The sequence below is a fragment of the Montipora capricornis genome, chromosome 9 (genome assembly GCF_036669925.1).
Source record: "Montipora capricornis isolate CH-2021 chromosome 9, ASM3666992v2, whole genome shotgun sequence".
Lineage (NCBI taxonomy): Eukaryota > Metazoa > Cnidaria > Anthozoa > Scleractinia > Acroporidae > Montipora > Montipora capricornis.
The window spans coordinates 870,693-883,436 of NC_090891.1; the positions used below are offsets into that span (position 1 = coordinate 870,693).

Below are 12,744 nucleotides of genomic sequence, written 5' to 3' on the forward strand. Positions count from 1 at the left end.
GGAAGGGAGTTGTTGATGTAGCGAATGGTAAAACTGTAGATGTTCTTGGGTAAATGAGACTGGGCAGACGACCAAATAGAGTTAACAGATGACAATGAGTGCCTGATAACATTTGCAAAAAAAGAAACCTTGAGATGTTAAGTGGTGTTGCAGTTTGTCTTCTTGATTCGAACGGAAGTCTTTAAGAACTTCCTTGGTGGATTTGAACACATCGTATTGAATATTGGTGTGACTGCTTGACGACTTCCAGAGATCTTTTAGGGAATCATTCCGTGACTCTTTTAAGGAATTGCGGAGAACTGTTTTGCACTGAGTGAATTTAACTGAAGGAGGACAAATATTAAGGCCAAATTTATTGCGTTCTAGAAAAACATTACTCAGTGTACCAGATATCGGGATTTCAAGCCATTTTCGAATATAGCCGTTCACTATAGAATCAAGATTTGCTATTATCCAGGTTTTTGATATGTCAGCTACAGTAAAATGCCAGGACAGTTTAGATAGGACATAGCGGCTGTACAGCAGAAGTTTGAATTTGGGATGCAGTGGTTTCTCATCAATGTCACACATCAAGTCTTGTACAAGAGAGGACAATTCTGACATGTGTTGGTTGTTAGACATGTTGAAGTCAAAGTAGCGTCCTAAGTAACGAAATGATTCACCCATTTCCACACACGGGACAAGAACTCCATTTATCAACAGTTTAGGTAGATATTGGACAGATTTGGTGCACAGTTTCCGTATTCCAAAAGTAAAACATTTGTCAACCTTTATTATCATATTAGACCATTGACACCAGATTATAAAGCGGTTGATTAGGTGCTGATTTTCTGATTCCTGACCACTTATAACAGCGGCGTCGTCTGCGAACTGGAACCAGTGGATCGGATTTAAGAGCCTTAGGGAAAAGCCAAATTGACGATATTTTTCAGATTTAATGTGCTGGAGAAACGTGTTAAAACACAAGTTAAAAAGAAGAGGGCTGAGGCAATCACCTTGAAGTACGCCACGACCAATAGATATAAACGGAGTACGAAATTGATTGGTAATTATAGAGGTTTTGAAATCAGTGTACAGACTTTTAACCAGAAGTTTGACATGATCAGGGATATGGTGGTAATCAAGAGCGGTTTGAATCAAATTGTGATGAACTTCACCAAAGGAGTTTTTGAGGTCTAGGAGAGTAATGACAAGAGAACGCTGCTTGGTACGAGCTTTGTTAATGATGTCAGCCATTTGAGCAGTATGCTCAAAAGTTACTGAGAGACCAGGTGTAAAACCTTTTTGAACTTCATGTTCAATATAATTATTAGCGGCAAGGAAGTTGAAAATGGCATTACGAAGGCACGAGGTAAAAACCTTTAAGGGCACAGATTGCAGAGTAATTGGACGAAAGTTGGCAGGGTCATGAACGTTTCCTTTCTTGTGCATGCTTTCTTCCATTCGCTTGGGACGGATCCAGTTGACCAAGCCGTACGGATAATTTCAGATAAATAGGTGCGAAGAAACGGACATCTTTTAAAACAAATGATTGATAATTGATCTAAGGGACAAGGAGAACCGGAAGCCTTCATTTTTCTAATCACATTTGATATCTGTTGGTATGTAGGAGGTTCAAGGTTAAAAGGAATTACAGGATCAGATAACGTTGGTATCCAGCTTGGAAGGTTGAAGACTCTGGTCGGATTTAGTGACAGTAGAGTTCTTGTAAAGTAATCAAAACACTCGTCCATGGAGAATGAAGGGAGCATTTCGGCTTTTATATTGAAGATCTTTTTGACATAACCCCAGAAGTTTTTAGAGATGGAATAATCATGATTCATCGGGTCAGTGTTGACTTGAGAAGTGTTGTTTCGCAGCTTGTCACGCAGTAGGCGAGATACGTATTTTATTTCAGCGATATCTGCGCTAGCGGAGTGTTTTAAGACTTTGAGAGATTTCTTCAGATCATGTTTAGATTTGTCTTCGTACTTTTTTATCAGGCGTTCATCAGTAGCTTGTGCGACTTGACCAAAGTTGGCAGAGAAATAGTCATAAATAGTGTCGTTTAAAAGTTTGATACTTGAGCTGAGATTCTGAGCCGTGATTGGATGATTAAGAAAAAGGACAGATTTGAAATATTCGTTGGCCGTTATCCATTGATCATCAGATTTAGGTAGATTTATTCCTGTTTTAATATCAGGAAAACCATAATCTCCAGGTTCAAGAGTAGAGACACCAGAGGTTCTTAAAGGAACACTTCCATTGCCATATTCTTGATCAGTGAGCGTGATATCATTGAGGTCAGCGCGAAGTTGATCATTCAAACCCAAAACAACTCTACAGCTCCTTTGATGCATCTTTAATCCTCTGTTTCCCTTACAAAGTTTACCACAACAGCACTTTGTGAGACAAACACGAGAAGCAGTGTCTGCTACAGGATCATGATCATTCGGGAGTTGTTCCTCTCCAACATTGTGACGTTCCGGTCGATGAATTCGTTGTTTGCAGCGCCACGCATGGCGGCCCAGCGAGACAAAATCTTTTTCACAGAAAGAACAGACGACTCCAGCCAGTAAAATGAACAGAAAACGTGGATAGGCCATTTAAAAGCAGCAAAACAGAGATTAACTAATTAAGATATCAATTCAAGCATAAAATGACGATAAAACTGGAGACATGTACAGAGCGTGTTTGCTCTGCTCGATGTCCCAATAATAATAATGTAATAATAATAATAATAATAATAATAATACAAGAATTTATATAGCGCCATTTCCGTGAGCTCAATGGCGCTTTACAATAATCTTAATTCTAAAAAGAAAATATATTTGAGTTATTAAAATTAAATAAGAAAAACCTATACAGATATACATTTTTACCTAATAATAATAAAAAATATATATATGTACAATAATAAGAGGATAAAAATTGCTAACTAACTGGTAAAACAATCAATAAAAAGTAATGCTTTAATCTTATTCTTAAACACATCAAGGTTCTGGATTGATCGAATTTCATCGGTTAGGGGTTTCCAGAGCCTAGGCGCAGCAACTTGAAAAGATCTATCTCCGTAAAACGTGAGGTTTGACTTCGGTGTTACAAGCAAATTTTTTGAAGAAGATCGTAATTGCCTCGTAAGAGTGTAAGGTTGAAGAAGATCTGCTATATACCTTGGAGCCATGCCATCCAGTGCTCTGTATGTAAGAAGTAGTATTTTGTACGTAATTCGTTGTCTGACTGGTAGCCAATGTAGTCTCCGAAGAACTGGTGTTATGTGTTCTGAGCTTCGTGTTCTGGTCACCAGTCGAGCAGCACAATTTTGCACATATTGTAGCCTATCAATAACCGACTTGGGTAAGCCATGCAGAAGAGCATTACAAAAATCCAGCTTAGATGAGATAAATGCATGAACAAGTGTCTCAGCATCGTCCTGAGATAGAGAGTTTCTGATCCTTGCTATATTTCGTAGGTGATAAAAAGAAATTTTGCAGGTGTTCGTAACATGTTTCCCTAAGTTGACATGGGAATCAAATATTACACCTATATTTCTAGCACTATTAGAAGTCGCCAGCCACATAAATGCCTTTAATAGGTGGATTGACTCTGTGCTTTGGTCCAATCACTGGGAGCTCAGTTTTATCCCTGTTCAGCTTTAACATATTCGCAAGCATCCATGCGTCAATATCATTTAAACAAGCTTCGATTACTTGTACTGAAGCCACTTGATCGTGAAGCTTAAATGAGCAGTAAAGCTGAGAGTCAGCAGCGTAGAAATGACATGATATACCATGACTTATAACAATGTCGCCAAGCGGGGATGTGTGCAATAATCATAGTATAGGCCCCAGCACAGATCCTTGCGGCACGCCACATCGCAGGTCCTTACTGCACGATGTTGCCCCCTTCACGTTGACTAATTGCCTACGATTCTCAAGATAGGACTTAAACCAGCACAAGGCTTTGCCATTGATACCAAAGCGACAACAGAGTCTCTGCAGAAGACTGCAGACAGGTCATAGAGAAGCAAAATAACACAGGACTGATTGTCAATCGCAGAAACAATGTCATTATGAACTTTCCCAAGCGCTGTTTCAGTGCTACGGAAGGTTTTGTAGGCTGATTGCAGGCTTTCTTGTAGATCATTATCCCTCAAGTAATTAGTGAGTTGGCACGAAATAGCTTTTTCTATCATCTTGGAGATATATTTCAAATTAGAAATGGATCTAAAATTGGCATACACCTCATGGTTGAGGGACTCTTTCTTTACTTTAGGCCTTTTCCTAGCTTCTTTAAGTTGCACCGACACTGTAGCAGTCTCAATTGATATGTTGATCATCTTAGTTAAAGCGGGCAACAAAACGTCCATACAGTCCTTCATTATTGATGCTGGAAGAGGATCTAAACTACAGGTCTTGAGGACGGAGGAATTAGCTAAACTCTTCACCTCGTCATTTGTCATGCGTTCAAACTCAGTGAGTTTAGCACTGCAGGCTTGAGCATCACCAAGAGAATTGGCGACTGGTGTATATCTGGTAAATAAATAATTTCCTATAGCTTCGATATTTTGGCAAAAGAAATCAGCAAATCTATTTGCTAGCACCTCTGAAGATGGAGCAACTAGGTAGCACTTCTCAGTTTTACGGTGGAGGAGCCGGCTAACAGTGTTGAACAGGATCTTTTGATTGCCTTTATTTTCTTGTATGATGTTAGAGTAATAGTTCTCCTTTGCTTTCTTGATAAGAGAGTTAACGACTTTGCACTGTTCTTTGTATAATTCTCTATCAATAACCAGGCGGGATTTACCCCAGCGCCTTTCTAATTTCCGTCTTTTTTTCTTTTCTCGGTCAATGTCATCATTATACCAGGCAGCAGCAGTTCTCACCGTTATCGTTCGCTTTTTCTCCGGAGCGTGGAGGTCAAGTACTCTTGTAAGTTCAGTTTCGTATTTATCGACTAGCGTTGGTAGTTTGGTGATGGTCTCTTGCAAGACAGTGGAATCTTTCAAATCCTTGCCCAGAGCACTCATATCGATAAAGCTCAATTTGCGGTAGCTGATTTCATGCTGTTTGGCTCGAGGCTTGGTTAGTTTGAATGTGCAGTGCACAGCAAAGTGGTCTGACAGTGTAGGATCTCTGACCACAATACCATCCACTAGATCATCTTCAGACCGAGTGATGATCAGATCTAGGGTGCGTCCCCTAGAGTGGGTGGGTGTGGCAACATGTTGCTTCAGATTGAAAGATCCTAGCAGGTTGTGAAGCTTGATTACATTCGTGTTTTTACTGTCGTCAAGATGAACGTTAAAATCACCACAATTAACAAATTGTCCAAACTTGGGACAAGTTCGTGCATTTTACTATCTTGCTGCCATAAACAATACTTATTATTGTTAGCGTCCGCTCAAAACTTTTGCTTGTGATATCGCTTGTCTGATGACAATGTTAATTACAAGCATTCACCTTTAACATGAAACTGTTACATCATCTCATTTCACACAATCAGTACATCCCGAATAGTACATCCGTGTATACGCCCCCTGGAGTCTTAATCTTTAAATTGAAATGGTTGTAAAATCACTACCGTTCGCAACCTGCAACTTCCATCTAACCCTCTTCCATCAAACGCATGCCTCATTCACTCCAAGAATGAGCTAGAAAAACAAAATTTACCGTTTATCCTTTGCACTATTTGCTACTGATTGTCTTTGTGGCGCTCGGCCAAGGTGTGCTCTCTTCATGCGAGAGACCTCGAGATGGGAGTCATATTGGGAGAATAAACACACGTCCTTGGTCCCTTTTTTTACTTGATTTCTTTTTAAATTTGGTTGTTATAAGCTCCAGTTTATCTTAAAGCGGTAATTTTATCTGATGAGATACACACGAGGGAAACCATAAACAAATATTACAAAGCGCGCGGTTCTAAGACAAAAACGAAAATGACTGAAATGTTACTGAACGAAATAGTTTGAAATAAATGAAAGCAAATAAATGCAAAACACGATAGGTACCTCATACTCTAGGATATTCCGAGATATAACCAGCTCACAAGAGAAATTTGCAAAAAAAGTTCCGCACCTAAAATTTCCAGGTTTCAAAAGCACATGCCAAGAAAAATTGTCCGAGACTATTATGGGCAATTCCGTAGGCCCACAATATGTACAACCTAGATCCTACAGCTTTTAAAGGCTTTTTCGGAATGTTCTTTTCGCGTTTTTGATTTCTACATGGGTAGGAATGGCGTAGGAATTCCAAAACAGTGCTTCCTAATAGCGAGTGTTTACTCAATGGCCAAATGAACACACTGGTTCGATTGATAAATGCTTGGCACAATGGCCGCTTGAATACACTGGTTCGATTGACAAAATGTTTTGGGACAACTGAAAAAACTGGGTCACCACAAGAAACAAGTCGATTGGAGTATTCGGTACATGCAATAATGTTTATAGTAGAACACACGAGAACGAAGAAAGATCGATCTAGAAATAACGTAGAAAATTCTGCTGACCTTTAAAGTACTTCTACGATCAAAATTGACCTTCGTAAATTCTTGAAAAAACGCATTCCTTGAAGCTTATAAGTGTAAATATACTCATCTAAAGCAATGAAATGAAGTTTCCTTCACGTTCTGTACAAATATTTAGTCATTGGAGCCGATGGTTTTCGAGTCCGCCATTACCAGTTTACGTTTCAGTGAGCCCGCGTGAAAATCATGATCCTTGCTGCGGTCACTCTAATGTGACGTCATTTTCTTAACAGCATCCTGAGCAAGAGAGTTTTCTTAAAGTAGTGATGAACATCACAGCTTAAGTTCGGAAAGCGGTCAGAAAGCTTCACAGTAGCGTCTGATCACCATATTGACCACGGCGAAAAAAATTACGCGGCTTACGACGACACTGTTGAGCCAGCACGCCGAACAATTAGCGCTGGATGAGGAAGAGGAGCAAACGTTTTTGGCTCAATTTTCCGGCGAGGATGATACGAGAGAGTGGTAAGTCGAAATATTATTCGCTCTATATTTGAAGCTAAGATTAGACTATTGGCTAAAAATCCACCGAAATGATGTCATGATGTATAAGGTATAAGGTATAATTTATTTACCGTCAGGTACACGGGGAGTGGTCGCCCAGTCTCCCGAGCCGGGGGCTCATGATAAAAGTGACTGACTAAAGCGAACTAGAGAATCAAACGTATGAATGTTTTCACCCTATCGTTAACTTTTAGTTTGGGCAAGATTGTAATTTCGTTTCCCCCAACCAGGTGTAAATGCTCAAACTGTTTGCTGGAACGGATCACCAAGTTTAATGAATGCTTGTGGTGTATGGAGATTGATAGATGCCGAGAGAAGATGGAGGAGAGCGACCTTGAGGACAAGTTCATTGTCGACCACTCTGGATTTGGAGTATGCTGCCTCAATAGTTGGGTTCATAGGACTTAAAACACGGTCAAAGAGATCTTACCGCGCAACCAGAACTCAGACGAATGCTACCCAGTCCGAGTATGTTATTTTCTATGAACTATTTTGCAATGCTGCTCACACAAATGTTCTCTAAGTGAAAACAAGTTGAGTGTGTAGTGCCTCAAAGTTACTAGAGGTGGTAGCCTTGCTAGCATTTTACCGACTCAGTTTACCTGTTTCTAGTGCTTTGAGGTTCAAAGCAAAGGTGTGATCAACAATGATTTATTAGACGAGAATAGAGTGATTTTACTCAGCCCAAGGAACAGATCGTAATGTTATTTTTTTTTTCATGCCCAATAACTACGAGTAAACAAAAGAGAACAGTGGAATTATTGTATTATATAGTGCATGGTATTCTCCTTCGTATTTCATGGGTTATATAAAATTACTCCAATAATAGATAATACTGGACAGCAATTAGGAAATAATTTTAATTGAGTTTTTTTCTTGTTTAAAGTAACAATCATTTCTATGTACATATTTTTAGTAATTTGGCTCACTTCAGGTTCTCACACCAAAAAAAAGACTCTTTTATCTGGTACAGAACCCCAAATGCAATAAAGTGTGTGCAGGCGAGGATTATAGTGAGAGGGATTTTGTTGACAGCAGTCACGTGCACTTCACTGCAAGAATAAGCATCAGAGACAAAACAAGCCAAGAAATGACACGTTTTGAAATTTTAGTCAACTGTTTGGACACTTTCTTTGTGAAGAATTTTTGTAACTCGTCAGTAGTTGGCAACTGGTAGTAAAATTCCATTCCTCAGTCAATACCTGTAATGGATGCTTTGCTTTTACTGTATTGAAATGTTTCATTGCATAAATGCGAACACAAGGCTCTACGAAATAAAGAACACTGAAATGGAAAGTTACAAAGAGTGGGCACTGCAGAAATGGATAGACCTGGATAATAATGTATTAGTGTTTCTTTAAAAATGACCCAGTCAGGGCCTTTTCTTGGGTGTCCACATTTTTTACAGGTTGGTCTTTTTCGTGGTCCTTTTCGGCCAGTAGTTGACTGAGGCGGGTTTTGAAGTTGCTGTAGCTCAGCAACTGATAAAAAAGGAAAAAAAGTTAATAAAGGCATAAAAAATGTAAGCAAATTTTAGATTGTCGTTTTCGATAACTAGAAAAAATATATATATAATAAACCTCAGTGTGCAAGTTTACCTTAAGCATGGTGCACCGTAGTGTAAACAGTAAGAAGATACATGTCAGTAACACAGATTTTGAATTGTGCATAAGCTTGAATCTTAGCATGTTTGACGAATATTTGAGTTCCATCTATTCTTGTCTGTGAGTGCATCTATACACGTACAGCTGTACACTCACTGTCACAGTCTTTCTTTTACTTCAACCAAAAACCTTTTTACTGCCTTACATCAGAAACCCATGAGGTTGAAACGTGTAACGGCCACTTGTGTGCTGGGAAACAAGCTTCTGAATATTCAATTTGCTAAGTACCATATTTGGAACAACAAGAGGGAGGGGTTTCCAAATATGGTACTTAATTAGCACTGAAACATTCAAGCAATCAATTCGCACTAATTATTCGGAAGCTGTGAACGCGCGTTACACGTTTCAACCCTTATGGGTTTCTGCTTACATATTACAGACAGTAAGCCCACAGCATTTAAAATGAGCTGGCCGCTCACAATTTTGCTGCTTAGTCAATATTTTCATGTAAGTTTAGTTATATTGATTAAATGACACCCACACTAGTTTATGTCTCTGCTACCTGCCAATCCGGTTATTCTACGTACTAGAGTAAAACAATGACTGTGCTTGATGGTGTACCTGCACATGTAGGTGGGCATATTTTAGTCTCCCTTTTCTTGCAAAAATACATGTATAATGACTACTTTTTTTCATGATTGTTGATTAAAGTAAATCAAAACAGCCTGAAAAAGCTAAGATAACCTCACAGGAATGTTCGCGCATTTCGCGTGCTTACCTTTTGCCGTTCCATCTTCTTCGTGCGGCGATTTCTTTCCGACGCACGCGCTTTTTTTGGCTAGCCCTTCTTCCATATACTTGGCAAGGACCCACGCTTGACTCGGTCAAAGTGAACAGAGCATATAACAAATTTAGTGCCCGGCTTAGGGTTAAAATCCTTTCTCTTGGTACGTTCTCACGAACCAAATCCACATTACACATACATCCCTCGTTTTGACCGACGGACTATGCAAACCAATTCCAACCGTTCGATTAGAGCGGTTGTTGCGATCCTGGACAACACAGAGACTTCCCACCATCGATTAAATGCTTGAATTTAATACGGCAACTTGCACTAACGACGCATCTAAGTAAGAACAGAGTAGAAATTGTGTAAAATCCGCTGAGAAAAATTCTAGTCGCCGGGATACGTTAAGAAAATGACGGCACTTGTATTTATCCCGCGAACACTAAGTACCCGTTGGTAACCAGGCCAGGAGAACATGGCGATTTAATGGAGGACGAAATTAATGAACTTGGAGTGAGAAAAAAAAGCACTTCCCTTCATCGTATAGAAATGAAACTTGCCGTTCTGAAAGGAAAATCATTTCTCCACTTTATCAAATACTTTCAGATGTGAGGTTTAATGCTGTGTCAATCATCGGAAAGAATTCGAAACTAATTTTTCGCACATTGAAAACTACGTCTGCGTGGCCGAGTGGTTAAATGCGCTTTGTACGTGCCCCTAAATTGGGAAAAGTGTGGGTGTTCCAATCGACGCACGGGGGTATGGAAATAGTGGAAGGCATAAAGTTTGAGACCTTATGCGTTCCATGGCGCAAAAAGCACTGATGATAAAGTTAGATTTCCTCATGGGAGCTTAATTCAATCTCTGTGGGGTATGCACATTTGTGACTACGAAGAAAAAAAATTTTAAAAAAATTCGACCGGTTTTATGACGCGGTATGCTCTGCAACCCACGTAAAAAGCGTCAGCTTTAATAAGTCATGCTTTGGCTGAAAGGAAGCCGTCACGGCATTGATTATGAAACAAGCTCGGATGGGAATAATCGTTATTTAGAAATGTAATCTATTTGGTTTTTAAGCTTTGGTTTCCTACTAATTTCTTTCCGAAATCAACTCTAAACTTCGAAATAAACTTTAACCCGGCGGTACTCCGGTTTTCACCTCTCAACCAACATTTGGCTTGATTTGCGTTAATTGTTGATTTGAGTTTACAGTGTCCCCAATTAGTGTTCCAAGGCTAAAGCGATTACACTCTTAAATAACGTTCCTTTCGTTTCTTTTCCTTTATCGAAGTGTAAGTCGTTTCTCTGTTGATGGCGGTGGGTTGCAGAAATTGTGGCTGCCGTCGAAAGCAGCATATCTGAGCTCTCGGCTGAGAAAAAACTTACGGTAAGAACACAAGTTTCAGAAGTCCTCAGCAGAGCCCGCCCACCGCCATCAAATATTGCGTCGAAGGAAATGAAAGCCTTACAAGATCTCCGAAAGGACAAATCAAGACTCATCATATCGGCGGACAAAGGGAACTGTACAGTTGTCATGGACCGCAAAGATTATGATGATAAAGTAAAAGAACTTCTCGGTGATGAATCGACCTACAAGTCTTAAAGAAAGATCCAACCAAAAAGACGGAAAGAGACATGAACGGCATATTGCTGAAAATGAAACGGGAAGGGACGATCGGGGAAAAACTGTACAGAAACCTTCACAGCTCGGATGGCCTAACCCCTCGATTCTATGGTTTGCCCAAAATCCACAAGAACGGAAACCCATTACGACCCATCGTCTCATTTATTTCGTCCCCGAGGTACAATCTTTCCAAGTATGTGGCTAAGATCTTAAAACCCCTGACTGGCAACTCCGCCTATACCGTCAAGAATAGCACTGAGTTCTGTGGAAGCATTGCTGACATTAATCTTCAGGGTGACGACGAGCTTGTCTCCTTCGACGTCGTCTCTTTGTTTACGTCAATTCCGGTAGATATAGCTGTTAATGTTGCTCACAACCGCCTGGTTAATGACGAAAATCTACCAGAAAGGACGGCCCTATCGGTTACTGACGTTATTAAATTACTTGATTTCTGCTTGTCAACCACCAACTTTCAATACGGCCACGAACATTATCAGCAGATCCATGGGACAGCTATGGGTTCACCCGTTTCCGCCGTAATGGCAAATATGGTCATGGAAGACCTTGAAGAAAGAGCACTAACTACTCTCACCAATCAACCTCTGTTTTAGAAAAGATTTGTGGACGACGTGAGTACAACCACGAAATTTGATAGTACTCAGACTTTTCTCGAACATCTGAATTCAATTGAACCCTGCATTAAGTTCACGGTTGAACGCGAAAGCGAGGGAAAAATTGCCTTCCTTGACACTATGGTTCACCACCAGGAAGACGGAAGATTAACTTTTCTTTTCTTTTTCATCGCACCATCCTAGTATGCACAAGCGGGCTGTGGTTAAATCATTGATGGATCGGGCCGAAAGAATCCCCACAACAAAATCTGATCGAGGTAAGGAAAAGCAACGAGTAATATCGACATTACAGTCCAATGGATACCCCAAGCGCTTTATTTTGGATGCCAGCAAGCCTAAACCACCGTCGAAGGACACAATCAACGCTGCAGAATCCGGGCGGGGCTATAGCACAATTCCATACGTCAGCGGGACCTCTGAGCCAATAAAGAGAGTTTTGGAAAACCACGGCATCAAAGTGGCATTCAAACCCTATCAAACAATGAGCCAGATGTTTCCCAAACCGAAAGACCAAATAGACAAAGAAGAAACTCGTGGCCCTGTTTACGACATTCCTTGTGCTGATTGTAGCAAGAGCTACGGCGGCGAAACGCAAAGAAAATTCTCAACAAGAAAAGGCAAGCCCCAGAAGGCTGTCGCACGGAGACAAAGCAAAAAATCAGCACTTGCACACCACGTGACAAATACCAATCACGATATCGCATGGGATGAGGCCACAATTCTCAGGAGTAATAGTAATTGGCACCAAAGGAAGATTTTGGATACTTGGGAGATTAATTGCGCGAGAGACCCGCTCAACCGAGATGACGGGGCGTTACTCCCCAAGGAGTATTTGCACTTGACCCTCGCAAACAAGAAAAAATGACACTTATCTCGAATTTTTAATCAGCGTCTTGCTTATATCTGTGCTTTTGTGTGGTTTTTTCTTTCACTTCCCCTGAAGAAGGTCCGTGTTTGTGACCCAAACGTTGGGAACATTTTCTATTGTAATATATCATCTTTTAAACCACCAGTGTAACCTAGTTTGTAATTTTTCAAATATTTTTTAAACTTAAGCATTTGTTCTATTTTATTTGCATTTAGTGTTAA

At 40.2% G+C, this 12,744-nt stretch overlaps 2 protein-coding genes across 2 annotated transcripts; both read left to right on the forward strand.

Moving 5' to 3' along the window:
• The first annotated feature begins 11,034 nt into the window (after positions 1 to 11,034).
• On the forward strand, positions 11,035 to 11,634 carry LOC138016376 (uncharacterized). Its single transcript, XM_068863524.1, has one exon. It carries the CDS (start codon positions 11,035 to 11,037, stop codon positions 11,632 to 11,634), a length of 600 nt encoding a protein of 199 aa, XP_068719625.1.
• Positions 11,635 to 11,839: 205 nt separating this feature from the next.
• On the forward strand, positions 11,840 to 12,520 carry LOC138016377 (uncharacterized). Its single transcript, XM_068863526.1, has one exon. The coding sequence runs from the start codon at positions 11,840 to 11,842 to the stop codon at positions 12,518 to 12,520; it is 681 nt and encodes a 226-aa protein (XP_068719627.1).
• The last annotated feature ends 224 nt before the right edge of the window (positions 12,521 to 12,744 follow it).